Genomic DNA, 27,486 nt, shown 5'->3' on the forward strand with positions numbered 1-27,486 from the left:
TTTGTTATTGCGATGAAGTGGAGGAAGACGTTGAATTGGACTAGAGAAAGACGAAGTCTGGCGGTTGCCTGAACGCCATATCCATCATTTGTAAATATAAGTTATTTTACACTCGTAGGCCTGCTTTCTTCCCGCAACAATATCACACTGGATAGTCTGCCATTCGCAAGGTGGTGCAAGGTTAGTGGGAGTCATTAGGACGGTTTCTTGATGTTGAATACCAGTTTCATTAGCCAGTTGTTTTAAGTGCACAGACAGAGGCGCTCGAACAGATGGGCGCACCAAGAGGGGGACCGGATAGCTCGAGAGTACACTAATTACCGAGCGTCCAACGTCGACAGCCTCGAGGAACCCACGCCTGTACCCTGAGTGTACTTGGCCATTTTAGACATTAACAGAGGCTGCAGGAAGCGGTACCCAGTGGCGTAGCCAGAAACTTTGTTCGAGGGGGGGGGGGGGGCGGGGGGGTTGCTCACGTTGCTGCAGCTCGGTCTCCTCGTTATGAAATTTGTCGACGGATCAAATACATGAATAATAACTACATTACCATTACAAAAGATGCCACAAATGAATTCTTGAACGCTACGCACTGTCAAGACAAGTAAAATACATATTTTCTCATGAAAAATCTACTCGTATGTCCCAAAAATTGTACCCAAAATAAATGATATCAATACTTCCATATTTTTGTTTATATAATAAGTAAAGAAAATGTCACACGAACTTTATAGCTATATCAGTTCGAAACCAGCAAAGCAGTGCATGCCGCTGATATGAAAAATGTAAAGGCCATGCAATGAACAAATTGAGGAAAAATATTTTAATGAAACTTTGTCATTCAAGAACCTTGTTTACATTCATGCATGTATGCAACAGCTAGTGCAAAATCTCAATGACACTGTTCTTTGTTCCAATGTATTGCACTGGAGCAGTTGTCACCAGTCGTTAATCGTGAATAATTGCACCGAAATTATAGTCGCAACAGACAGCACATATAGGAAGCAGGAGTCCTGCAAAATATGCGAGGGCAAGTCAAATGAAAGTGAGCCAATGCGAATATATGACAAACAGCGAACTTTATTTAAAAGTAGTCTCCATCACCATTTATACATTTGCCCACTGACTAACGAGTTGCGTAATTCCCGTGTCATAGAACTCCTTGGGTTGCTACTTCAAACGTCTGTAACTGACTCTTTCACATCATGGTCCGACACGAATCTGGTTTCCCTGAGCTGTTTGTTCAATTGCCCCAAAATGTAAAAGTTGCAACGCGACAGGTCTGGGCTGTATGGCAGATGTTGCAGCGTTTCCCACTTGAACTTTGCCACATCAGCAATGTGGGGACGGGCATTGTCATGGAGCAAGATGACCCCCCTCCCCCCTCCCTATTTGTCGAATTTCCACGTAGTTTGTTCTTGATTGCGACATGCAGCCGATCCAGCGTTTCACAATATCGGAAACGATTTATAGTCTCTCCAGGTTTAGCAAATTCGATCATTAATGGCCCCTGATGATCTTAAAAAAAAAAATGTCGGCACCTTTCTGGCAGATATTACGGCTTTTGCTTTCTTTGGGGGTGGTGAATTCGAATGCTTCCACTGTAAGCTTTGCCGTCGTGTTTCAGGCTCGTAATAGTGGCACCATGTGTAATAGTATAGTAGGGGACACTATTACACTATGTGTAATCCCGGTCACGATTGCTGACAAGAAGTCGTCACCCTTATTATGATACGGAATCAGACGAGACAAGGCAGCGCCGAACTTTTCTGTCTTCTGGCGGTGGTTCAAAATCTTGGGCATCCATTGCGCACACAAAAGCCAATAACCGAGATGTTCATGAATTATGGTGTGAACCGAACCGATGCTGATGTTCGCACGCTCTGCCAGTTCATCGATGCTTATCCTCCGTTCTTGTCTAATCAGTTTATCAACCTTCGCAATTGTGTTGGGGGTGATTGCACGGTGGCTTTGGCCCAGTCTTCGATCGTCTTTGCAACTTTCATGTCCTTCTTTGAACCATTCGCACCAATGCTTCACAGTGGCCAGTGAAATACAATCTTCAACGTGGACGGCAGCCATATGGCGACTAATTTCTTTTTGGGAAACACCTTCAGTTGTCAAAAGCCTCACAACACCACGCTGTTCAATTTCTGGAGCGTCCATCATGTCAAACAACCATGTTCAACCCGGTGTTTGAGATCATTAAAGAACATTTATCCTCACACCTGTGTGTCACTTTTGTAAATGTGAAATGCCTGTGTGCTACGCGCATGCCTCGCAGGTAATGAACCGAACCATTATTGCGCGGGATGGGTTGGCTCACTTTCATTTGACTCGCACTCGTACATTAGAAATGCGAAGATACAATGGAATGTACATGTGTGAAGACACAGCTTGACAAAGGGCAAAAAAGTGCCCCTGGAAACAAAGTTCACTGCACGTATACACAAAACCTCGCAACAAGAGATTTAAATATACGTGAATGTCTCCAATAAATCTACGTATCCAAGAAAAAGTCACTGTGTATAATGCGTCAAACAAGGCAAATAAACATGTTTCGCAATCACAGATTCACAGATCACCAAATGCTAAGGCTCGCTTTCCCCCCGCCCTCCCTCTACACCCTCCTGACGTTTCGCGCGCGACGGAAGGCGGCGCGCATCCTCCGCTTTGCTCCCTTGTGCACCATTGTCGGCTCACTCCCTCCCCCCGATCGACGCCGCTATGTTTCACTCGCACATACAGCATGCGGCGCGCGGTCATGATGTTATCGCCCACGGACTTCATACGGAACAGGAGTGTGACGGCGACGGCAGGAATGCGCCTGAGTATCCATATAATTGCTATCGCAACAATACTGTCACGTGGTAGTGACGGTGAAGAAAGAACACAGTAGCAGTACTGTGAAAGACAAAACTAGCTTTTATTGGGCGAACCTGTGCCCACAAAACAGGCTACACTTAAAGCACAACGATAGCGGCGAACACAGTCGGCGATCGTCGAAAATCTGATCAGCGGGTCAAGCGCGTCGGCTTTTATACAACAGTCGTCGAATGTACCAGACTAATCGTTGGGACCCGCGTGCCTTCCACAAAGTTCTACACCATTCGCGTCACGCGATGAAATCTGATAGCACAAGGTTCGGCGACAAGAGACAACCGGATAGAAGCGTCGATAACTTTCCAGAAACTTCAGATTCATGCAGGCGTGTCCCGCGCTGTGCGATTACAGTTGTTAAGCGGCGAAACGTGGTCACCCGATAAAGATAAGTACACGTGTCAATACGAGTATCCGGCAACTGAAGCGTCCCGCGACAAAATGTTCGGCCTTGTTTCGAAAGATTTGAGCTGGTGGCACAACCTTAAGTGCCTGGCGGTCAAATTACATAGATATGTTACCCAGCACCTCCACCAGTTTGTCACGACCAAAAACCAGACCGAAAGCAGAGTAGCTTCGACTGAGCAGTACGTCCTTGTCGGCGTCATTATTTCTTTTTCTTTCGCACAATGTGGCAACGCATATAAGGTGCACTGAATCTACGGGGCAATATGCACCGCGGAAGCACGAGATGGTGGTGTCACGCACTGTCAGGCACTGTCAAGCAAAAATCAGTGACACTGCCTGGTGTCGCCACTTCACGGAGATGTAGACAGGAGAGCAAAAGGTATGGGACCTCCTTTCGCCCCACCCGCCGTGGTTGCTTAGTGGCTATGGTGTTGGGCTGCTGAGCACGAGGTCGCGGGATCGAATCCCGGCCACGGCGGCCGCATTTCGATGGGGCCGAAATGCGAAAACACCGGTGTACTTAGCTTTAGGTGCACGTTAAAGAACCCCAGGTGGTCGAAATTTCCGGAGCCCTCCACTACGGCGTGCCTCATAATCAGAAAGTGGTTTTGGCACGTAAAACCCCATAATTTTTTGTTCCTTTCGCCCCATCCTTATTACTTCGGGGAACATAAGCGCTTGCAGAAACGTCTGTCGAAATCTACTTTTATTTCTTTTTTTTCTAGTTCATTTCTTTCGTAAGCGCCTCCAGTAACATATACGTGTACTGCGCCACCCACTTCGTGGCCCATTTTGGTTTTCACCTTGCCATTCGCTCTTTGTTCTTTGCTCGTTTCCGTTCGTGTGCAGACTTGGCGGCAGCCTCCGGAGTGATGCGCGGAAGCGCACTTTCAGCCTTGGGCGATTGAAGGATGTACAACCTAAAGGGGTGCATGGGCATGGGCCGGCCCGGACGCGTATTTGGAAAATCCAGAAGGGACAACGCATGGCAACCGCAGCGCCACGCACGAGAAAACCCGTTGCACTCTGGCTGGCTCTGGCAGCCCGCGGGTAGCGAGAACAAGAAAATTGAAGAGGCTCAATGTGTCCTCGCGAATAAAAGTCAAAGTAGGGAAATAAATAAGAATATAGTTACCTTTGCTGGCTTTAGTGGCTTGACTGGGATGCTTTGGCGCATGTGGAAAAAATGTTGATATTCTTTTCTGTGCCATGGCGGCACAAATGGACCACCACCACAACGCTTCGTCTCATCGGACATCGCTGCGTGCTTTGTCAACTTGTCTGACAGTGTGTTGATTTAGCTTTTGTTTCGTCGTATGGTGCGATGTACGACTTTAAAAAGGTAATGTACCTATGGCGTGAAATGTTTATAAGAACGTTAAACCCGCAAAGTTCCGGAAATGAAAATCTAAAGCACGACGTTGGAAATACCAATGCACCTTTCACATAAAAAAATTTATGAGAACTTTATACTCATAAAGTTTCGGAGTTTAAATCCATGCGCTACGTAGATTCCGCGGCATCCGCGAGATGCCGCGACTTGCCCGCTCGCCATAAAAACGCCCTTGAAACTTTTGCTTGGATGGGGCTCCTTGCGTTGTGCGACTCCAGGTGCATGGGCATTGTCACGAAATCCAGACCGAGTTTCCCGATGTTCGCGCTGAAATGTCTGTCTTTTCGAGCGGGAAAAAGACACTCTAAACAAAATCGAAAATGGTTTCCGGCGCCGGGGGTTGTTTTGGTCGGCGGGGCATGACAGCACGAAAAAATTTCGGAGGGGAGGGGGGCTGACGATTCATACCCCCCCCCCCCCCCCGGCTACGCCCCTGCCTCCGCCGCACAAGTCCCTTTGGAGGGAAGAAGCTGTCGCATGGAGACGACTACAAAAAGGGTCGTACCCTAACCTTAACGTGCTAAGTAAAATGCACCCCACACTATATAAGTCCATGGTGCAATGAGAAACCCACATTATACCACATAAAATGGGCATGCCAACAAACTGACGTATAGTCCCATTCATGTCACACCCAAGTGCGGAGCAATGGGAGCTCTAGGAACTGCGGTCCAGCTACCACTAGCGAAGACCAGCTAGGTCTAGTGCGGCGTGCACAGCGGACAGCAGAAGCCAGCGGAGCCCTGCACTGAGGGCTGCCGACCTATGCGATAGACGACGGACGAAGCAGCGGGTGAAGAACTCCGGGGAAGACACAAGGAGGAACACTCCCCTAAAGAATTCACCCAAGCCGCAGAAGAGCTCAATAAAGTTTTCATAACTAACTAACTAACTACACATTTGCGTAGAACACTAAAGTTTACATTCGCAGTACCGCGCCAGCCTCGACTGGCCGGCCGGTCAGTGCCTGATAACGGCACATAGCGACGGGCTCAGCAAGAGTAGCGCATGCGCACAAACTTCACTGGAAGCGCAAGTTGCGTCTGCTAGGCATGACACCACCCCTGTCGCGATTAACTGAGCTTCCCTGCTTATTGGAGACGCCTGCCACGCTACCCAGACGAACTGTATACATCTGCATTGCATTATGCGCGTCACGCAATGCATTCCTGGCCGTCAACATGGGCAGGCCGCGGGTGCAGCGCACGGCAGAAAAAGAGGCTGCCGCACGCGAACGTAAGCGTGAGCGCGATCGTCCCCGTAAGGCCGATCCCGTGTATCGGCAACGGCATTCAAAAGCCATGTTGGAGGCGCGCTTGTGCAGTCGAGATGCCCACTGCTCTTGTGATCGGCAGCGGGCACATCAGACCGAACACATCTCGTTGTGACGCGGAAACGTTCCTGACAGAAACGATGAAGACCTTAAAGCCACATAGTACGCCTATCCTCGTGTGCGGTGACCTTTTAACATCGATGTCGCGAAAGAGCACGGCAAATGGATCGAGAGTTTCATGCTAGATCGCTGCTCGTTGAAATTGAAGACGCTACAGAGACCCACGACGCAATACCGTTTCTGCATTGATCTCACGTTTGCAAGTAGGCTGTGTCACGTTACGATGGCAGAGCCTCTGACCGTCTACCACAGCGATAATAAGGCAATACTGTGCAAGTGTAGAGTCGTCCGCGAAAGCGTGAGTGTGTGCGTGTAATCAACGGCTACATGACCTTAAATAAAGGCTATGGAACTTAACGAAATGTGTCTTCATTCAACTTCAACGTTCATAAAATACAATCCTAAACAAGCATTCAAATCACATATGCATAACATCGGGTCGCTCAGCATTTCTTGGGTTCGTTGCGTGGTCGTTGGCTTTAGACTCGAAGTTCTTTTTTTTTTTAATTTTCTGGCCAAAACTCCAGCGCCGGAACGTCAGTGTGAGGTCAGGAATTTCAAAGCATTCGTTTCGCATTTGGGCCGCTTTGGCTCAGTAAGGTTTTCCGAAACTTGTCATGTTCGATCTCTTTCTCCTTTAGGCCAATGTAGGCTATTTTTAGCGATAGAGCATTAACAAGCCCCTGTAGCACTTGCCGTCTAAGTCCATGGCGTCAGGGCAAGATGGCGCGGTAAGCTGGCGTCGGCACCCGTGTTTCCTTTTTGCTCCTTTTCTGGCTTTCCAAGATCTTCGCGTGGTGAGTGACCTTTTTGGAACCGTAGAAGGAACATGTCTTAATACAAGTAAAATTACATTTCTCTTTGTGGTCCGTCTAATTTTGTCCGCTTTATGGTTTCTAATAAGTGCAGTTGACATTATTGTGATATCGCTATTTCTAGAGACAAAAACATGGTACTTGGTTTTCTTTTTTTTTTCATCTTCGCAATTTTGAACAATTCTTGCTATATTAAAGAGTAGCGGCCTAATTAATATATATGCTACCCCTGTCAGTACAGTTTACCTTCTATGTAGTTAAACCGGCACTCTAGACCTTCTTAAAAAAAAAAAAAACCCCTTCCTTTTAAGAGGAAGCTTTAGCTTGGGGGCTCCTATCTGAATACACGGGAAAGGACAAATCGTTTTTCGTGGCATCCATCGCAGCAAATTTGGGGAGGTTTGTTGCATATAAACGAAAAACTTGAAATCTAGTGACTGTTCGTAGCGAATTTTCGATTCAGGATGTCAGCTATTTAATAAAAATTCATGACAATCGCAAAATTTCAGAAAACGAGACCATCAAGCTTACAACTTTAACTCGGCAATAAACAAACGATATCAAAATTCTGTGGATTGCATCTATTAGTACATCTAACGCGGAAAAAAATGACTTATTATACATGGCTCTCAAATATACCACTAACGTGTGAGTAGGACTTTTGCAAAAGCCTTGTAAACAATGAAAAAAAAATTCACGTAAGATATAAATTGATGTATCAAATTTGTTCACTTTGCGTGCCCTAACAGAGGCAGTTTACGGAACTGCAATATCTGTTCTTAGTGCAGAGCTACGAATTCGTAAATTTCTTGCTTCTATTTTGTTTTTCAAACTTACGAATTTTCGAAAATTTTCTTTAAATATGTGGACAATAAATCAAAATTCTGCTTCTAACATTCACTAGAATTTAACGTTTGCTCTCGAACGCAACAAATTTGATTAAAATCGGCCCAGCGGTTATGTCAGAAAAGCGTTTCTGCGTTTTACATGTATTTGAATAGACGGCATCGGAGTTGGGCCCGAGCTAAAGCTTCCTCTTAATTACCAGCGTATCCGTCAAGTAGCCACGAAAAACGCAAGATGAATATAATTCGGGAAAAGATCGTTGAATTTGTGCTAGTCAATTGGGCACAAGAACAAAAGAGTGTAACTTGTATTAACATGTGGTACATAACACGAACCACTTGAGACTAACGTTCATATTCAGCAATGTACTAATCGAGCCACCGAAGATGTAGAAACGTATACTTCCTGCCTTTTGCATCGATAAGTAGGCAGCATAAAATTCGTGTTTCGTTGTTACTCTTCACATTTATGGGTTTCATCCCATTCGACCATCTCACGCACTCTAACCATGATCTATTCCGGGGCAAACAAAATAGCACGCCTTTCTAAGGCTGCAGTGTCATGTCGCGCGTCGGCGAACGACCGAGTCCCACTCTAGACCTGGGGTCAATGCTCAGCGCCCTCGCGTCTGTTGCCGCGGTGGAGAGCGAACGCGGGGATAGAACATGCCGTAACAGTCCTATAGTTTCAGCGTGGCCGTGGGCGATAGGCATGCGTTATGCGCCATACAAACTTTCAACGCTCTACGCCTATTTGCAAGCCTGTGCTGTATCTTTGAAAATAGTTTGTGCGAATCGAAAGCCGGAGGTAGGACAACAGACGGACGCAACAAATCGGACGGATGCGCTCCCAACAGCTGACGCTGTCACAAAAATAGCGAACATAACAAAAAAGAAGCTCGCGCGCGCTCCTTAGATGGTGCGAGGGGAATATCATCCAGCGCTAGCCCGGTGGAGTTGATTGTCGAGTTATTTGGTAAATAATGTAAAGGAGGTCCCTAAAAGTAGAAAGAGAGAGAGAAAAAAAAAGCTGGACAGGAGAAAACGAAACGTAAAGATTGCTTGATCTTGGCTTCTAGCGCGAAGTGAAACACGGACACAGAAAGGAGCAGACAGGACGAGCGCTAGTCCTGTCTGCTCCTTTCTGTGTCCGTGTTTCACTTCGCGATAGAAGCCAAGATCATGTTACCGTACCAACTCGCCCAACTGTCTATCCTTTTTCATTAAAGATTGCTTGCCTGGTATTGAACCGAGAGGTCTCAGGTACGATGGGTATTTGTTTTTTCTCTATAACTGCGATTACAATGTGCGTGGTGGTGTCCTCACTAGTGCTGAAAAATATGTTTATTTTATGTACTCTAGCCTATAAACCGAAGGTAGTGATTGAAGCAGGCTTCTCCCCCAACTGCCTTACTGTGAAAGAAAGCCTGCTTTCAAGGAGGAGGATGTTGCAGCTTGTAGGCTGCTTTTCAATACTGCTTGTTTTGAGCGGCTTATGGCGGTATCACGTACGGGACATCTTCGATCGCGATTGAGCCAGATCTGTCATGTGTGCCCGGGGTGGCAGGTACGTGTGTTAGGAGCTCTCGTTACTCGGAGCTCTCATACTCATTAGGAGCTCTCGCAATTCTATACCCATTTTTTCCAACTCGGTGGGTTGCTAAAGCAACGGTCCACTCTGGAAAGAAAACCGTCTGCGTTTTTTTGCCGATCATTCCTTTTAATACTCACATTGACGACACTGTTTGATGAACCGATTGCAGCGATGAAAATGGGAGCGCCCGTCTTTGTTCCCCGAGTGAAATGACTGGTTCTCGGTGTTGACCGGCTAGTGTGGTTCACAGCTCTCGTTGAACGCTACGGAGTTAGCGAGGCTGGGAATATCTACAATCGCGATCGAAAATACGCGGCCCACGGCTCCGGGCACAAGAACGGCTGCGGGGCCGCACCGCGGCGCTGCTATCTCTATCGGGCTAAAACCCCTTAAACTTCGTAAAGTAACGACACTTTCCTCCTCCGCCTTCACTCCTCCTCGTTTCTCCTCTCTTTCACGCTCCCTCCTCGACCGTGGCGCCGCCTACACTGCTCGAGCGTAGTAATGGCGCCAGCATGCGCTCCTCGCCACTCCGTAGAAGCTTCTCGAGCAAATTGGCGCTGAAGCACGGCGCGAAGGCCCACGTGATGCTATTAGGCCAATAGCAACTCGGCGTCGGCCTCGGTCAAAACGCGCGAGTAGGAGGCGGCATTCTTCAAAGCGTGCCGCTACTTTGCGAAGTTTAAGGGGCTTATATCGGGCTACATCGAGCGCCTGCTTTGAGGTTGCACCGAGTGATGACTTTCATGAGCAGCTTCGCCGCTCATGGAAGTCGATCACTATAGATTCGCTCCCGTATTCTAGAACGTTCCTTCACTTGGCAATTTTAATTCCATGTTCAATTTATTTCCAGTTGGTACAAAAACTGAGGGTGGCAAAGGAAAAGCAGTGTCGTAGCACTGCTTGGCAAGGCTCGCCACACGTTTAGTCAGCAGCGTACACAGACAAATATATGCATTTTCCAGTAAGTACATAAGTTAAACATCATTCAGACAACAGGATGTTTCACATAAAGTGTGTGTGGGGGGGGGGGGGGGGGGGAGACTATACATATTCAACTTGAATAATTGAATACATCACCCGCACAGAAATACATGCTTTATGACAACAATACAAAATTACACATCTGCAACACGTGCAGACAGCATCAAGCTGTTACATGGACACATTATTTTGCAGATATAAAGGAATTTGTGAATTTGCGAACACAGCGGTGCCGGAATCGATTCTGCACCACGGTAGTCGCGATTCCTAGGTAATCGAAGGGTCTGGCGAGGTACAAACGTTATAACCTTCGAAAATACAGAGCATCATATTTAGATAAAGTCGTTCTGTAGAAACACGTGTGCCCGCCGTGGTTGTTTAGTGGCTATGGTGTTGCGCTGCTAGGGACGAGGTCGCGGGATCGAATTCCGGCCACGGCGGCCGCATTTCGCTGGGGGCGAAATGCGAGAACTCGCGTGTAATTAGATTTAGGTACACATTAAAGAACCCCAGGTGGTCCAAATTTCCGGAGTCCCCCACTACGGCGTGCCTCATAATCAGATCGTGGTTTCGGCACGTAAAAACTCATAATTTAGTGGAAAACATGTGAATTAGTGATCAAACATCTCTGACAGGTATAAATCTGAACTATTAAAAAAGTGTGCGATATAGCAGTATCATATCGTGCGTCGGATATTGCGCGCAACATTTTCTTTTGTAAAATAGGCGTTTTTTCCACGTTTGTTGCAGTGATTCTGCCACAGAGAGGAAAAGAGTAATTAACACAATGACGAAAAAAAAAAGAAGCCGTAGTATAAATTTAGTTTCGTTTGTAAAGGGAGAAGATGTCTATTGCGAAGAGAGTTATTCGAACAATACGCAAAAAGAGTACGACAAACATCTGTGACACGGATATTCCAGGAAAGTGTGGACGTGAAATTTATGCCGATGGATTTAACCTTATCGACATACTTGACGATACTAGAATTCAGGTACATGGACAGCGGGTTCCGTACGAGCTTTCTTTCTGGAACAAAAGTCATGGCTTTGGTGTTTGTTTATTCATAAGAAATTCAAAGATGCCCATTCGGCTACTATTCTATCACGGTTACCATGAAGGCAGCGAAAGGGGGACGGTGACACAGAGACAAAAGGGCACACTGGACAAGCGCTGTGCGCTTTCATCATTATTCTTTTTACGGCGAAGCTGTTAAGGGCTAGTTCCCCCAGCATGCTATCCGTGTGTAGACGCGAAATCCGTAAGATAGTGAAATGCCGGGCCGGACCCGTGGGGGAGGTGCTGTTCGCCATTAAGGGGCCCACATGCACAGCTTCGCTGGTCATCCTTCTTCAGAGTGGAAAGGCAGTGAGTTTTTCTAATGCGAAAGCAATATATGCCCTATTACGCGAAAATCCGGCGTTGTAGTCGGCGGTGTAACCGAAGGACGGTAACAAAAATGGCCGACGGCAAAGAGTAAAAAAAAAACACCTAAACAAACAATCGGATTGACGTCAACTTATTCAGGGAGGTTCCTGTAAATAAAGTAAATTAATCCGTTTCAAGATAAAATTTGGTAAATTTCGGTCTCGGTGGGAATCGAGCTCGGGCTTCTGTGGCGCTAGACGAGCACGCTTACCCGAAGCGACGGCGGCTCCAAGGTTCTGGCTGACTAAACGTGTGTCCTAGTGCGTGCATCATTGAGCACGTGGCGGCGCACCCAATGGGTGGCGCCATGTCACGAGTGTATAAGATAAAAAGCATTAATGTCCACTTGAACGCCGCTGAGCGGTCCTTGGAATTATGAGCTCCTCGCGGGCAAGCGAGCGCGTTGAAACGCTTGGCGCGTTTTCATTTGGCCTTTAAGGTGAGAGTTTGCGCGGGCAACGAAAGCGCGAAAAAAAAAATTTCACCAAAGCGATTATACGCTTTCCAGTTCCCACACGTAAGCAATTTGAAGTGTCTCTGCCGCATTATTTTGCGTAGCCGTCATATAGAGCACAAATTTGGCACGTTCTTGTCAAATCACGCCAGTAATACGCAAGTCAGTCGTAATAACAAGATGCAGAAGCTTAATAGTAGTTAGTTTGAATTCTTTTAGCAGAAAACACTCGAAAAAAAGTGTTTCTTTGATCCCAAGGCAAATGTGCTCGCGTTTTCGGTCAACGGGCGGGATGTTTCCGCGCAAGAAAGTAAAACAGCGCCTCACCTTCAGTCTGCCGTAAAACGAAAGAACTGTTTTTACCAGAGTTTTTGCGCCTCAGCACAGATCAGACAATTGTTTCCGAAGCCGGTATCGTTGTTGGCTCGCGTCGTGTCCGCTACGTGACTGAGGAAAACTGCGTGCTCGGGGAAACCCGGCAACCACTACAGCAGTTTCAAAAAGGTGTTCCGAACAAGGCACCTGTGCTGTGCAGGCGTTCAGACGTGAAAATCGACAGCGCTCCACTAAACTGAGCTTGAAGAAGTCAGAGAAGCCAATGAAGAACATTTTTTTTTTCTGTTTCTTGCGTGATAACGCCGCGATATCCGCTGGCCCATGTGCAAGCGCAGTCGAGATTTCTTGGCGCAGTGATTGACGGCGAGAAATCAATGAAAAGAGGTAAATTATTTACGCTTATTTACCTAATTATTTACCTTAGCTGTTAAGGGCTACTTGGCCCAGGTTCGTGTGCGTGTGTCGACACAAAATTCGAGCCTTCTCCTCCGGCGTCCGCGTCAGACACCACCTGCATTTTCGTCGTCTATACAGTTTCTGGCGAGTGCTCTGTAGCTCTAAATTTAATGTAGGTATCTCGGAAAAAGATCACACTGAAATTGGCCATCAAGATGACTCTATCATTAGGCCGAGTTTCATTTACTTGTCATCATTAGTTAGTTCACAGCAAAGTTGTAAAGGTTACAGAATTTCCTTCTGCTGTCAATACACGGCCGTCTACGGAGGGAGTACGGTTAAAGAAAACGGCTGTAACTCTAGTTTTATCGTAACTATCCAGAGAAAAATTAAGTGACAACTAGCCTCAAAGACGACTCTAACATTACCCCGAGTTTCATATGCTTTTCATAAATACGTAGTTCACCGTGAAGTTGTAAATATTGTGGAATTCCTGTCTGCCATGCAGCGGTACTTCCACACGTCACTACTTCATAAAAGAATAAGAATAAATCACTCTACAGTCAAAAGACGTATTCGTTGTCTGTGACCTACAATAATAATAATAATACCTATACATTCTACGTGAGTAGATTGAGGTAAAATACACCACAGCTTCGCTGCTCGACCTTCTTCACAGAGTGGAAGGGCTGCGGGTTTTTTTTTTTTTTTAAGTATCTGCTACAAGACAGGTGGCCGGGCAGTCAAACGAAACTAGCGAATGCTTCCGCCCCGGAGCCAGTTTGCGACGCCCCGAACCACGTGACAGTGGTCTGTCGGCTTTATAAAGGGGGAGTGTTTGCGGCGCCGCTCGTAGTTCAGTACAGCGCAAGGACCGACCAAACATGGTAAGCACTGTCAGCGGCGCGCGGTTTTCTTTTTTCTTTTCTTTTCTTTTCTTTTCTTTTCTTTTCTGGTGGGGGTGGACTTCGAATCTGTGTGCAATGGCGTGAGAAATTTCCGCGGTCTTTCTTTCCTTTTTTGTTTTTCTTGTAACACGGGGTACGCAGCAGCTTGATTTATACATCACTTTCGTTTTCCGCCCTGTATCTTCATTTCCCCACGATGTAATTGAGGATTGACGTAGTGGTGCACTATATGGGTTCATTTTGACCACCCGGGTTTATTTACCGTTCACCCAATTCAGGGAACATGGGCATTCTTGCATTTAGTCCTCATCCAAATGCGGCTACTGTAGCCAGGATTTGATCCCGCGACCTCCGGCTTTGCAGAGCACTGCCACTGAGCCACTTCGGCGAGTGTTATCTTTTCATTGTGTGCGTGACGCATGCATAGTATCAACGCGCACGGATAATCGCTGAAGTATTCACTACTTTATTACATAAAGGTTCATATTCTTTGACGCAAGTCCCTTTCAGGCCATCTGCCAAGCACTAGTTACCATTTTCTTAATAACTAGCGCGCTATGTTATCGGCAGTCGATGTAGCATCTGATTACTTTTGCGGAGCATCTGGGACCCCGCGAGATCAAGAAGGATGCAACGTTCGCGTATTACAACTGGTATGCTTCCTACATAAAAAAATACTTTATACATAAAAGAAAAGAAAGTAACCAGCAAGTTAAGGATACCTTAACTTGCTTGCTTACGTTTTAGTTTGTAGTTTGCTCAGCGAAACTTGCTTGCTTACGTTTTAGTTTGTAGTTTGCTCAGCGATATTCGGAGCGCGTGGCTACCGTTTTTCCTTCACCCTTGGGCTCTGGGCACACTGAGAGCGACGGCTTCGAGCGACGAAACGGGCCGTGAGTGAACGCTCTCTCTAACATCTAGATTTGATCGTCCACACGTGCTATGAGCGACTAGCTAATAGCACGAAGCCGTAACAGGATGTGTAACAGTGACAGTACCAGATGTCGCACGAACGATCAAATGACTGGATTTCGACAGGTGTAGAGGTAAACCTACTGCAAGACCTTCAGCGATACTTTATGCTGCTCTGTACGGCTGCAGAAATCAACTTTATTAAAGCACGCGTCACACCAGTTTGGGCTCATATTTGCTGCCCTCATCCCGGTAACACCAGGGAGACTGCGGTCCAAGTTGTCGCTCGTGTGAACCGCCGTGGTGGTTTAGCGGTTGGGGCATTGTGTTGCTAAGCGCGCGGTCGCGGGATCACACCCCGGCCACGGCGGCCGCAATTCTATGAAGGGCGAGATGTTAAAAAAAAAAAAAAAAAAATTCACGGCACCGCGCACCCCGGTGCCGTGCATTAGTTGCACGTTACGGATCCCCAAGGTGTCAAAATACTGGAGTCCCTCACTACGGCGCGCCTTATAATCATACCGTGGTTTTGGCACGTTAAACCCCCAAATATATCTTCCTCGATCGAGTGAGGTTCCATCTGTAGACAAGCGAAAGCGACAGCCAACTCTACTGCGTCGCTTGTCACTGTAGCGCGCAAGGTCGCTTGCATCGGCTATCTATTCAAAGCAAGCCTTTCTGGCGCATTTTGACTGCATTGGCCCCCACGGTAACGTGGCGCTCAGTGATAGGCGGTGACTCGTTTTTCGCTATGCGGTCGCATTATCGCGTTTGAATTGCTGAGCACAGCCGCACCGGGATGTGTCCAGCTCGTAGCCTTTACGAACCATCGCCGCTACCGGTCACTAACGTTCCTGTCGCGCCGTTGAGGGCTGAAGTTGAAACGTGAAATAATCGTGTCATGCCAATGGTAAGTCTCTTCTGACGGGTGAGCGTCGAGACGAAACGTCTGCAACAGCCCTTGCAGCGTTCCTAACGTTCAATGAATGAGAATGCGCTGCAGCGCTTCTTTCACTTGTCCAACTATTCCCGATGCGGGCACGTTAGTTATGCAGAAACTATCGACGATGTAAGCGAATAGCCGAGTGCACTTCTTCAGTGTCAGTCCGACCTGGAAAAAGAACGGCCGCAATAGCGCGATTTATTCCCTTCAACAGCTGACGATTGTGCTCCTGCGCAATCCTCGATGCTCGTTAGACCTAACTATCGGTGTTCACGTATGCACTGCAATCGGTCGAGCTGGATCGCCACACCCGGATGGATGGATGGATGTTATGAGCGTCCCCTTTGGAACGGGGTCAGGCAGCGCCGACCCGACACCACGGTCGCTGATTGCGGCCTGATAGTATTCACATGCACTCGACGGGCTGATCTCACCCGGTAAGGCCACTGGACCCGCTATGCACTGTCGGATTCCTGTAATATGCCCGGTAGTTTCATCAGTGTAAACTTACGCGTCGGTTTCGGCCGCTTACACCTGCGCCGAACTCGGAAACTGGCACTCCGGGTGACCCATCGGTATCGGCAACCTGCATTAGAATGCAATGCATTGCGAAGCAGCCGTGCAGTGCGTGCGAAACCCACACTCAACAGTGAATGGAGTAATTTCGGGAAGATTTCCCTTTTCTTTTCTTTTTTTTTTGTCGCTAGCTTTTACGAATGCCGCCCCCTGCTCCCGCAGAAATCGTTTATTCAGCGGCGCGAATCAATGAATATAATCGGAGGAATGAGTCCAGGGACGCGAATTCAACCACGAACAATAACAAAATTTTACTCCCTCGGTGCATGCAGAAAACGCGATGGCGGCATCGCGAACAGGTTTGCATAACAGACCCTCGCTAGAGTTGGCAAGCATCCTCCGACTGGCGTTCAAGGGATGCTTTCGCCGGCCACGTCTTCGCAGCCCCCGTAATGACTTTCTTCACTGCACGTATGAACCACACACTGCTAGTCGATACACTATGCGTGCTTGCTATTCCTGCGCGTGACTTTCCCGTTGCTGGGTCCGATGTCTCAGTTTCGACTCCCCAGTCGCCGTGGCAGCGTGCACCGATGGAGGTAGAATGCGGGAACAGTGGTGTAGTGTTTTGATGGCCACCTTGACAAAGACCCGGGTAGTGGAAATTCGGAGCCTCGTACTACGGCGTCACGTCAGCCCCACTGCTGCTTTGGGGGCTTAGTTAAACCCCATAATCTTTGTTGTACCTCAGTGTCTATTCATGGAACGCATGGACATACCTGCTTACGCCAGGTTGTTAGATTTTGGAATCGTTAACACCGTGCAGACAATAAAACGGTTCATTAGTCCATTTGTTTTTCCTTCCTCCTGCTCATGCTGCCTCCTAGTGTGTTCCCTGTTGTGTTTATTTCGCAGAGAGAATGCATCAGCCTACACATCGGCCAGGGGGGCGTGCAGATCGGCAACGCATGCTGGGAGCTGTACTGCCTTGAACACGGCATCCAGCCTGATGGCCAGATGCCCAGTGACAAGCTGAACGGCGGTCTCGACTCTTCATTCGACACTTTTTTTGCCGAGACGGGCGCTGGCCGATATGTCCCGCGCGCGGTGTTCGTCGACCTCGAGCCCACCGTTATCGACGAGGTGCGCTCTGGCCCCTACCGCAAGCTCTTCCACTCGCAGCAACTCATTGGTGGCAAAGAGGACGCTGCCAACAACTACGCGCGTGGTCATTACACCGTCGGCAAGGAGCTCATCGACGTAGTGCTTGACCGCGTCCGGAAGCTGGCCGATCAGTGCTCGGGTCTACAGGGCTTCCTCGTCTTCCACAGCTTAGGCGGCGGTACCGGCTCCGGATTCACCTCGCTTCTTACGGAGCGTCTTTCAGTGGATTACGGGAAAAAGTCCAAGCTCCAGGTCTGCGTCTACCCAGCACCTCAGGTGATTTCTTTACAGCCTTTGGAAATCGCGACTAGAGGCGATGAGCGTTTTGTTAAACTACAGCACGTTGCCGCCTCTGAAGGGTTAAATTGGCCAAGTTTGCTTTTCATTATCCAATATCCCCCTAGAATTCAGTTCATGATCGGGACGATAGCCGTTACTAAAGCGGTACACCTTTTAGAACGTATACGCAGATTTGTGAAACGTTAGCAACGAGTACTCCTTCAGTTAATTTTCTGACGCGGATATTGGCAACATTTGTGAGGACTAGTTGGTTGATCTTTAGAACTATCTTTAGAACTCGACTGAACCAATGACGCACAGAAACAAATACGCGCTTTTAATGCCTATGCATTCTTTGGCCAGCACCCCAGCACACTCTGCCCGTCCCGTGACGCCTCATGTCCTCCAAATCAATGCATATTTGCTCAAGGTAACACGTGCAATCCTTAGAACGGTAAGAGTAGATTATTCGTAGCGATGATTAAGCATGCATAAGCTAAATAAGTATACAAAAGCTGAGTAGCAGCAGTCAAAAAAGTGTTTGCGCATTAGTAGAGAATTGTTAGCATTTCTGTATCTTCTTCGTGGCATTTCTTTGTGTCCTTGTTTCAATCATCCTTTCAGCATAACTCTAAAGACCCAGGTATCTTCTCCCTGGGCCAGCGAATAACATCTAACACAATCTAGTGAAAGGCACCAGGTCTATAAACGAGCTTGCGCGACTGTATGCAGGAGAACTCGTGTTAACAGCGCCAGTGGTTGTCACGTGACACAACGAAAGTACATGCCAATTCTGAACATGGGGCGATGCTTACGTGTACTTTGGTCTAGTTGCACCGGGTAGTAAGAACGGCGACAGAGCAAGGGACTCCCCTTATATTATCATTCCCAACATGGCAATGGCATTTCGTCTTCAACACGCCAATATTGAACCTATGCAGGTCCTCGTTCCTCCCATTACCATCCCCCATTGTGACCCTTTTTCTTCCCCTCTTCCCCTTCCCTTACGTAGAGTAGCAGGCCAGATGCTCCATTATCCGGCCGACCTCTCTACATTTTCCATTCATTAAAATACTTCTTCTGTGCAGGTCTCAACTGCTGTTGTGGAACCCTACAATGCCTTGCTGACCACGCACGCGACCTTGGAACACTCGGACTGCGCCTTCATGGTTGACAACGAGGCCATCTATGAAATCTGCCGGCGCAATTTGGACATCGAACGGCCCTCCTACCCACATCTGAACCGGCTCATCAGTCAGGTCGTCTCCTCCATCACGGCTTCCCTCCGCTTTGATGGTTCGCTCAACGTCGACTTGACGGAGTTCCAGACCAACTTGGTGCCTTATCCTAGGTGTGTTCCACAGTTTCTGAGCTTTATCACCTGTTCTAAACTCCCTAGCGATTTTTTTTCTCGTCTATCATTCTACCCTCGCCCGCGTACAATCGTATTGAACGCTGTACATGAATGCTACGCTCTCTGCAATACTACCCCTTTCATTCGTCCCATCATCCCTATTTCCTCTTGGATGGCCTGAAACACGTTCAGCCGAAATCAATCTTAGCCTGCCCCCCTTCCCCACATTTTTTTTTTTAATGTAGCAGCATATTCGTGCAACTCGCTTACTTTCCCTGTGCGCATGCAGGATCCACTTCCCACTGGTGACCTACGCACCCGTCATCTCCTCCGAGAAGGCCCACCATGAGCAGTTCAGCGTGCACGACATCACCAACGCTTGTTTCGAGCCGGCCAACCAAATGGTTAAGTGCGATCCGCGCAACGGCAAGTACATGGCCTGCTGTATGCTGTACCGCGGCGACGTGGTACCCAAGGACGTCAACGCTGCCATTGCGGCCATAAAGAACAAGCGCACCATACAATTCGTGGACTGGTGTCCCACAGGGTTCAAGGTCGGCATCAACTACCAGCCGCCTACCGTGGTGCCCGGCGGTGACCAGGCCAAGGTTCCTCGTGCCGTCTGCATGTTGTCTAACACGACAGCCATCGCCGAGGCCTGGTGCCGACTGGACCGCAAGTTTGACCTGATGTATGCCAAGCGCGCCTTCGTCCACTGGTACGTGGGCGAAGGCATGGAGGAGGGAGAGTTCTCAGAGGCCCGTGAGGACATGGCCTCTCTCGAGAAGGACTACGAAGAGATTGGTATGGACTCAAACGAGGACCTCGATGAGCACGAGGAGTACTAGGCTGAGCGCTACATTCCCTCGGCAAGAACGACGACCTTCGCTTAAGTTAACTGCCGTTCATGTTACGAATTTTTGTCATAAAATAGTTCATTGCACCACTGCATCATCACTTCTTCGAACGTTGGATTCAAAACGTTCAGATTGTTCCCTCTCAAATGGTGGTTCCGAGACGCTGTCTAGCGTTCTCCGTTTTTTTTTTCTTTTAAAGGTGCCGAACTCCATACATCTGGCGCGTATTTGCTTTATACTCCTTTCCGTGCGTCTTTTATGCTCGGCGCTAGTATCCCCCGACGGCGCTCCGTCCCTGTAGCTTAAAAGTGTGCACGACCAGGATTTAAATATAAATCCTTTCCTGCTTTGTTTCCATTGTAACCTATAGCTACACGGCACTTGGCCGTATGTCAAAAGCACGCGGTACCTTATGGAAGCGCACAAACGTGCAGTAGCAAGCAATGAGCCAAAAGAAAGACAGGCGAGTTGTTTGACCGGGATGAAGTACGTCGGTTTGATGCCTTTATAAGGTTACAATAACTCGTGTTCTTCAGCCGCAGCAGAAAGTGAACTGGAGTACAACATAAACGATCTTTTAGGTGGTGCATGAACAGGTAATCGCTATTCACCCCCGTCTCTGGTCAGCGCCTCAAAATATTATGAACTTGACGCTGCGAAGACTAGCACACCGTTCCTTATCGTCGGCTTTCTGGTAAAAGCCGCCGAGGATTCCGCAACTGATGTCGGTGGTGCGCTGCAAACATAAAGTGGTTCATAAATAAAAAAATAAAAAAAAACGGTTAGCTGCAGCTGAATCAAATCAACGGCATATGGTACTCCATAGAGTATATCTATATTCCGTTTATTAGTTCATTATGGAAGATCAATTAAGCAAAATTCATATTAACTTTATGGCCAAGTGCGTTTCGTTGCCTTGCAGGGGGCATTTCAAAACAACCGATCATTTTCTTTCTTCTTTTTTTTTTGTGGCAAAGTACAAGCTGCGTGGCGATTAGTTTCGGCGTTTAACGAAAGCCCGCGAAATATAGAAAACCACGTGACTGCACACGTGCGCTATCGTATTGCAGCGCTTTCAACCGTGCGTCGAGCCTATCGCTTACAAAGGATGACGGCACTTCCTTTCAATGTGCCGTCGCCAAAGGTGCTGAAGTACATACTGTGAAGGCGTTGCATAAAGGCGCGGCCACTCACTTCGACACGATCCGCGCACCCGGTTCTTACGAAACGCGATTCAACTCGATGCAATACGATAGCGCATGAGCGCAGTCACGTGTTTTTATTTCATCTCGGGGACTTCCTTTAAAAACAGAAAAAAAAAATCGCCGTGCAGCATGTGCGGTGCCACAGATAATTGGATCGGTCGTTTCTGAATCTTGTACAATAGTACAATCTACCACACTAGTACAATAAAAAATAGTACAGCTACCACAGGGTTTCCTACAATGACATCTACAGTAGATCTGTTATGTTGTGCGGAAATGCGTTGCTAAATTGAGCGCACTGCTATCGTCCAAGCTGATTTTTTTTATATGTGCGTGTTTGTCCAAGGCGAGGCGTGGGCTTCAGTTCAATTTCCACCTCGGCTAAAGCACGAAATTAATTGGCAAGACGTTGAGTGCATTGTTCGTTAACGTGCATGTTCACGCTGCTGCATTCAACACGCTGCGTGCTGCAGCCACGATGAATGCTTAGTACTACACGAAAAAACGCCGCGCTATGCTCGTTCAGTCTGCATAACGCAGTCTCTCAGTGCACTACAGGCAGCAAAATGCTGCAATTCTTTATAAATGTTGATATGGTGCAACGGAGTCTTGTTTTATAATTGTTGGATATGATTGCAAAGTGTATGGTGTTGCAGAGAACTGCGAGTGCTTCAAGGAAACTAAGGTTTCGCATGTATTGTTATACTGGGAATGTGCGTTAGCCATACTACTTTTTATCCATTAAATTATTTTTTTTTCTTCGTGCACACTGTGCATAATTTCATTAGAATAAAAGTGAGGTGGTTTTTTGAACCTCTCGGTAGTGTCATTCATTCTCATCCTATTCTCTCACGTTCTTAAGGAACGTACAGGAGCAATTGAGTTATTAACATCCTAATTACGTGAACTTGGACACAGGCCACTCATATAGTTTGACACGGCGCGTCAGCTGAGGAGAGTTGCAAGCTTTTAAAAAAAATCCGAGGTCTCCTAAGCACTTCCTGCGAGTGGTGAATGCGAAATCATTATTTATTTTGCCTCAAATACCCCAGTACAGGGGTGTTACATGAGGGGTGGGCATTCGTACGGGGTTTGTTCGATGTGCGCTTTGAACAGATACAGTGGCTGTAGAATAGAGCAGGGCTGGAGTGGTGCACGACGTGGGGCGGAAGGTCATTCCACTCCTTGGCTGTTCGAACAAAAAATGAGCGACGATGTGCAGCTGTGCGGGCATGCGCAGGATAAACGGTGTTTTGGTGGTTAGTACGGGGAGATGTGAGGGCATGATAATAGGTGCGTCAGACAAAGAATGGAAGAATTTGTGAAAGAGGATTAGTCGAGCGACTTTGCGTCGCAATTCTAAATTCACAAGATGGGCTTTGTTCTTTAGGTTAGTGACACTTTAGGGACGTGAGTAATCTGAATATATAAACCTAGCTGTCTTTACAAACAGATACATATACGAACCCGGTGGCCTACCACCGCTGCTACCCGCACCTTTACACGGATAGATGTAGGTTCTGTCAAGAAAGGGCGGACCTACAACATATGGTTTGGGCTTGTCCTCGTACACACATACAGAATAAAATAAGACCAGAGAGCAGTGGGAGACCTCGTTGCTTAGATGTGCACCGGAAGACCAACTCAAGGCAATCCAGCAGGCCGAAGATGCCGCCAGGGCCCAAGGGCTCGAGGCCGTCATTTAGGTAGAGAGGCCTAGGTCTCAAATCTACTGTGCACAAATAAAGTTTATTCCTCCTCCTATTCTGAACACATTCTAACGTTTTGGGCAGATTAGATTGGTGTAGCGGGTCCCAGACGGCGCAAGCGTATTCAAGTTTTGGACGAACTAATGTTAAATATGCTGAATGTTTCACAGGAGCAGGAGCAAGTCGTAGGTTTCGTCTGAGCTAGCCAAGAACTTTCTTTGCTTCGTTAGAAATGTTTGTGGGGCGACCGAGTGAGATCTGTTAAACCTAAATATTTATAGGAATTCACGGGTGATATTTCGGACCCGCAAATGAAGTATGTCGGAATAGGATAGGATTTTCTGCGATGGAAAGAAACGACAGATGTTTTCTTAATGTTCAGAGTAACTAGCCAATTTCTGCACCAGGTTTCAATAGTTATGAGATAATTTTGGAGGGTCTGGGAGCCATTATAGGGCAGTGTATAGGATGATAAATTACGCAGTCATCAGCGAATAAATGGATATTAGACGATATATTAGTAGCGAGCGCGTTAATATAGATTAAAAATAGAAGGGGACCGAGAACCGTACCCTGAGGTACACCTGAGATGACAGGACGTCGGGATGATGAAGTCTGGTTGGCATAACCGAATTGTTTCCGGTTAGAGAAGAAATTTTTCATCGAGTTTAGAACGGCAGTGTCAATATTTAGGCGCGAAAGTAACAAAAGAGGACGATTATGCGGTACTTTATCAAACGCTTTTTCAAAATCTAGGAAAAGGGCGTCTACAGGAATATTGTGATCGATACTTGAGCTTACGTCATTAATAAAAAGCGCTAGTTGTGTGTCACACGAAAGGCCTTTCTGAAATCCGTGGTGGCTGGGGTGAAAAAAGAAAGTACAGATATAAGGAAATTGACGGTTTGAGAATGTATTATGTGTTCCATTAGTTTCCAGCACACGCATGAACTGATATTAGGCGGTAGCTTGCAGGTGAGAATGACGGACCTTTCTTGGGTATTGGGATGACCTTGCCAACCTTCCACTCTCGTGGCACCACTCCAGATGGCAGTGATTGCTGGAAGATATGTGACAGTATGGCAGCAGAAAAATGTTTCGTGTTTTCTAAAACTTTAGAATTTATATAATCAATTCCAGCTGAAGATGACACTTTTAAGGAATCAAATACTTAACGATACCATTAGGTTCGAAGATGACATTAGGCATAACAGGGTAATCGTGGTGGGACACACATGGAAATACATGGTCAGGTTCATCAGTAAAGACCGAGAAAAACGTGGAATTCAGTGTTTCTGCAACTTCGAACTCCGGGACTGGAACGTTTTGTTGATTGGATAACGAGATATAGGTTGAGATTATGGTATTCCAAAACTTTTTGGAGTTTGTGCGCAGCATGCCTGGCAGGTTGGAAGAGAAGAATGTTTGCTTAGCGTCTGAGATCATGAATTCATAAAGTTTTTCGGTTTTACGATATTTTTCCCACGCGTGCTTGGAGTTTGATGTTTTAGCTGACCGGAAGTGTCTTTCGTTTTATTGTTAAGGCGTTTTATTGTGTTATAGTACCATGGGGAAGAAGGCCGTTCTGTAATGGTAATGGTGGGGATGTATGTGTTTATCAATTGCTGCATTTTGGTTTTAAAGAGGTCCCAGTTTTCGCCGGCAGAACAATTGGGAAAATCTACAAGGAACCAGTCGCAGAAAGAGACTAGGTCGTCATTCATACCTTGATAGTCGGCTCTGTCGTATAAGGTTATTGTTTTCTTTACTTTCTTTGGATTGGGAAAGTTATATTGGAAAGTGGCATGAATAACTGTGTGATCACTTAGGCTGGTTAGATTAGAGACGGACTGAATTTTATTGGGTTGGGACGTTAAAAATAAATCTAGCAGGCTTGATGAATTATGAGTCGTCCGTATAGGGATAATTATTTGGGATAAGTTAAAGGTTAGGCAAGTATCTATACAGTCACTTTCAATATTCTGTCTTCAAGTCGTTAATGGTAAGTTTGACCAAGTTATGGCGGGGAAGTCAAAATCCCCAATTAAGAGAAGAGGGGCATGATCCGAAGCTGAAGTTACTAGTTGAAGAGCATTATAAAACTCGCCGATGAACGAGGAATCGGAATAAAATGGGGGGGGAGGGGGGGCAAGCGCCATCGGCAATGAGTGGAACGGCAGCTTTGCAGCGAATGAAGATAATTTCAAGATTGGAAGGAATGTCGACAGCGCAGCATTTTAAACTGTTGCTATCGGCGAATAACACCCCACCCCCACGCCTGTTTTTGCGATCTCAACGAACGATATCAAAGTCATTAAATAGAGGAAGAAATTCAGAGTGAAAAATTATTGAATTCAGCCATGTTTCGGTTAGCACGACTAAGTTACGTTCGATTGCCTGTGCAGGCTGAGCGGGGAATCGCGTTTAGGCAATATGATCCTAATATTAGTATAAATAAGTGAAAGAAAGTTGGCACTGGACTGGGCAGGGGCTTCAGTAGATAGCTATGGTGCACGTGGGAGCACCGTTTGTGTAGTCGGGTCAAAGATGTAAAGGAGTAAGGTGTGCAGACACGGACACAAGAGGAGAGAAGTGGACAACACGCCTAGCTCAGCTTTCTGTCGTTCTAAGCTTCAAAAATGTAAGTGACCTTATCGATGGTTAATTTTCGGTATTCAAGCTTATAGGGTCGGGATTGCGCTTTGCCGAATGCAATCAGCCGCTTGTGTATCAGGCGGGTGTTGGGGGAGTGATCCTGCGATATGCTGTATGTAGTATTTTTAAGTTTTTTTGCGTTAGAAAGAATGCGGTCTTTATCTTTGAAGTTCATAAACTTTACAATGATCAGCCTATTTCTGCTAGGTTGGAAAGTTCCCAGTCGATGTGCACGGTCGATATCACGTGGGTTGAGCGTTATATCGAGGGTAGCTAGCCTTGCAGTTATTTGTGATTAATTCCTCTGATTGTGCCCGTATTTCGCGCTCGGAATCTTGGTGTCCTTAAAAAATAAGGTTATTTCGTCGGGTTGATCACCTGAATCGTCAATGCTGCATGTTAGTTCTGCGATTTGTACAGAATTTTGAACAGTAACGGATCGAATGTCTTCAACGTCTGCTTTTATTGTGCCTACGTCGGCACAATCTTTTTCCACTTTAGCAAGCCTTTGTTTTATATTGTCAAGCGTTTTGTCATTGCGAGAGAGTGTAGTTTGGATGGGTTTCATTTCTTTCATGAGAGAGGCTTGTTTTAATCGAATTTAATCGAGAGCAGCTGACAATACGTCAGCAGCTCTTTGGGTTGAAGCGGGACGGGTGGTAGGGCCTGGATTTTCTTCTATATCTCCGGAAAGTAACAGTAGGTTTTGTAAACGGCAACAGTACTGGTATAGGGCACCAGTGCAATGCCGTGAGTTCGGTAACACTATCAAACCATAATACCACGTAGGCTTTGCAAATATGGAGTAACAGTTCGTTACCTGCATGAAAAACAGACGGCACAGGTAAGCATTCGCCATCGTAGCCGTGTTGCAAAGCCCACCAGAGGGGCCATGGGGGACTTTGGTGCTTTTATGGTGGCGGTGGCACGTCGGTGTTGAAATCGTGACGTGGCTGGCACGTGACATCGGCGGGGGGGGGGAGCAAATCGTGGCAGATCAGTTAGCGGTTTGGCGGTGCAGCGCGCAGCATCCAGAGGTTTTTGCGTAAAGGGTCTTAGCGGCATGTCGGTTGGTCGTGGTGGTCGACGGGCTAAGCTTCCGTCAGTACCGTGAGGCACCCAACAGAAGACTGGCGGGACACATGCCCAGGCGACTATCTGCATGAAAAACAGGCGGCACAGGTAAGCGTTCGCCATCGTTGCCGTGTTGCCGAGCCCACAGGAACGGAACGCCGCTCAGCGGTCCTTCTAGTTATGAACACGTCGTGGGTAAGCAAGCGCGTTGGTGCGCTTCGCAATGTCCTTACCGAGGCGCAATTAGAAAGCAAGCGAAAGCTTGCGTGGACAAGGACCGCGCGGATAAGACAGGCATCCGAGAGCGAGAGCTAGGGTGATTCGGCATCGCGGCAATGTCCTCTCCCCTCACGCAGCACCTGGCGCGCTAATGCGGCAGGTGTACCCTTTCACCCGTTCACTCCATCGAGGCGCGCTCGTGCCGTGGCGTCGCAGCCGTTTCGCTGCTACCGACGCCGTATGACGGCTTTTTCGCTCAATAAACCATTTGATGCTCTCGACCAAAAAAAAAAAACAAACAAAAAAAACCTCCTCGCGCAGCGGTCGAGATACCGGGCCCAAAAACCCATTCAAACATTCGCACCAAGGAGCATAAATTCTCGACGTCACATCACTTCCGCGAGTGACGTCATAATTTTTTTACAGAAGTTCTTCGCACGACCGACAGGGTCGACGTATGCAAGACGTCACCACTTTCTACACTCTTACAAAATTATGAGTGGCTCTGCTAACGCAAACACCATGAGACCAGCAGAGCTGAGGGAAGGTCAGTAAAGTAGTGCCAAACCACACACTTAGTCTAAATTTTGCTGGGCTTCCCACTCCACGCATAATTTCTTCCACTGCGAGAACGAAGACCGCCGAAGCGAGCGCGCGGGTTTTTATCGGAGAGCAATGATGTCACCTCCTGTGGCCCCGCCACGCCGCTAGGCTCCACCCACTCTCGCCGCGTCCCTATGGTGCGCGATATTATTTTTTATACTCTGCTT

General features: G+C 47.3%; 1 protein-coding gene across 2 annotated transcripts; it reads left to right on the top strand.

Annotated features, from left to right (window-relative positions):
* The first annotated feature begins 13,667 nt into the window (after positions 1-13,667).
* On the top strand, positions 13,668-19,940 carry LOC139054141 (tubulin alpha chain-like). 2 transcript variants are annotated; one of them, XM_070530750.1, is made up of 4 exons: positions 13,668-13,808; positions 17,116-17,640; positions 18,732-18,994; positions 19,287-19,940. In XM_070530750.1, the coding sequence occupies exons 1-4, from the start codon at positions 13,806-13,808 to the stop codon at positions 19,843-19,845; spliced, it is 1,350 nt and encodes a 449-aa protein (XP_070386851.1). In that variant the 5' UTR covers positions 13,668-13,805; the 3' UTR covers positions 19,846-19,940. The 2 variants fall into 2 exon arrangements, with proteins under 2 accessions (XP_070386851.1, XP_070386850.1); XM_070530749.1 differs by lacking the exon at positions 13,668-13,808 and adding an exon at positions 15,628-15,651.
* Positions 19,941-27,486: the final 7,546 nt, after the last annotated feature.

This window comes from Dermacentor albipictus, chromosome 1 (assembly GCF_038994185.2).
Source record: "Dermacentor albipictus isolate Rhodes 1998 colony chromosome 1, USDA_Dalb.pri_finalv2, whole genome shotgun sequence".
NCBI classification, from domain to species: Eukaryota; Metazoa; Arthropoda; class Arachnida; order Ixodida; family Ixodidae; genus Dermacentor; species Dermacentor albipictus.

Coding starts and splice junctions, on each gene's coding strand:
- LOC139054141 (XM_070530749.1), top strand. Junction 17,641..18,731: donor GCGTCTACCCAGCACCTCAG/GTGATTTCTTTA, acceptor TCTTCTGTGCAG/GTCTCAACTGCTGTTGTGGA. Junction 18,995..19,286: donor AACTTGGTGCCTTATCCTAG/GTGTGTTCCACA, acceptor GTGCGCATGCAG/GATCCACTTCCCACTGGTGA.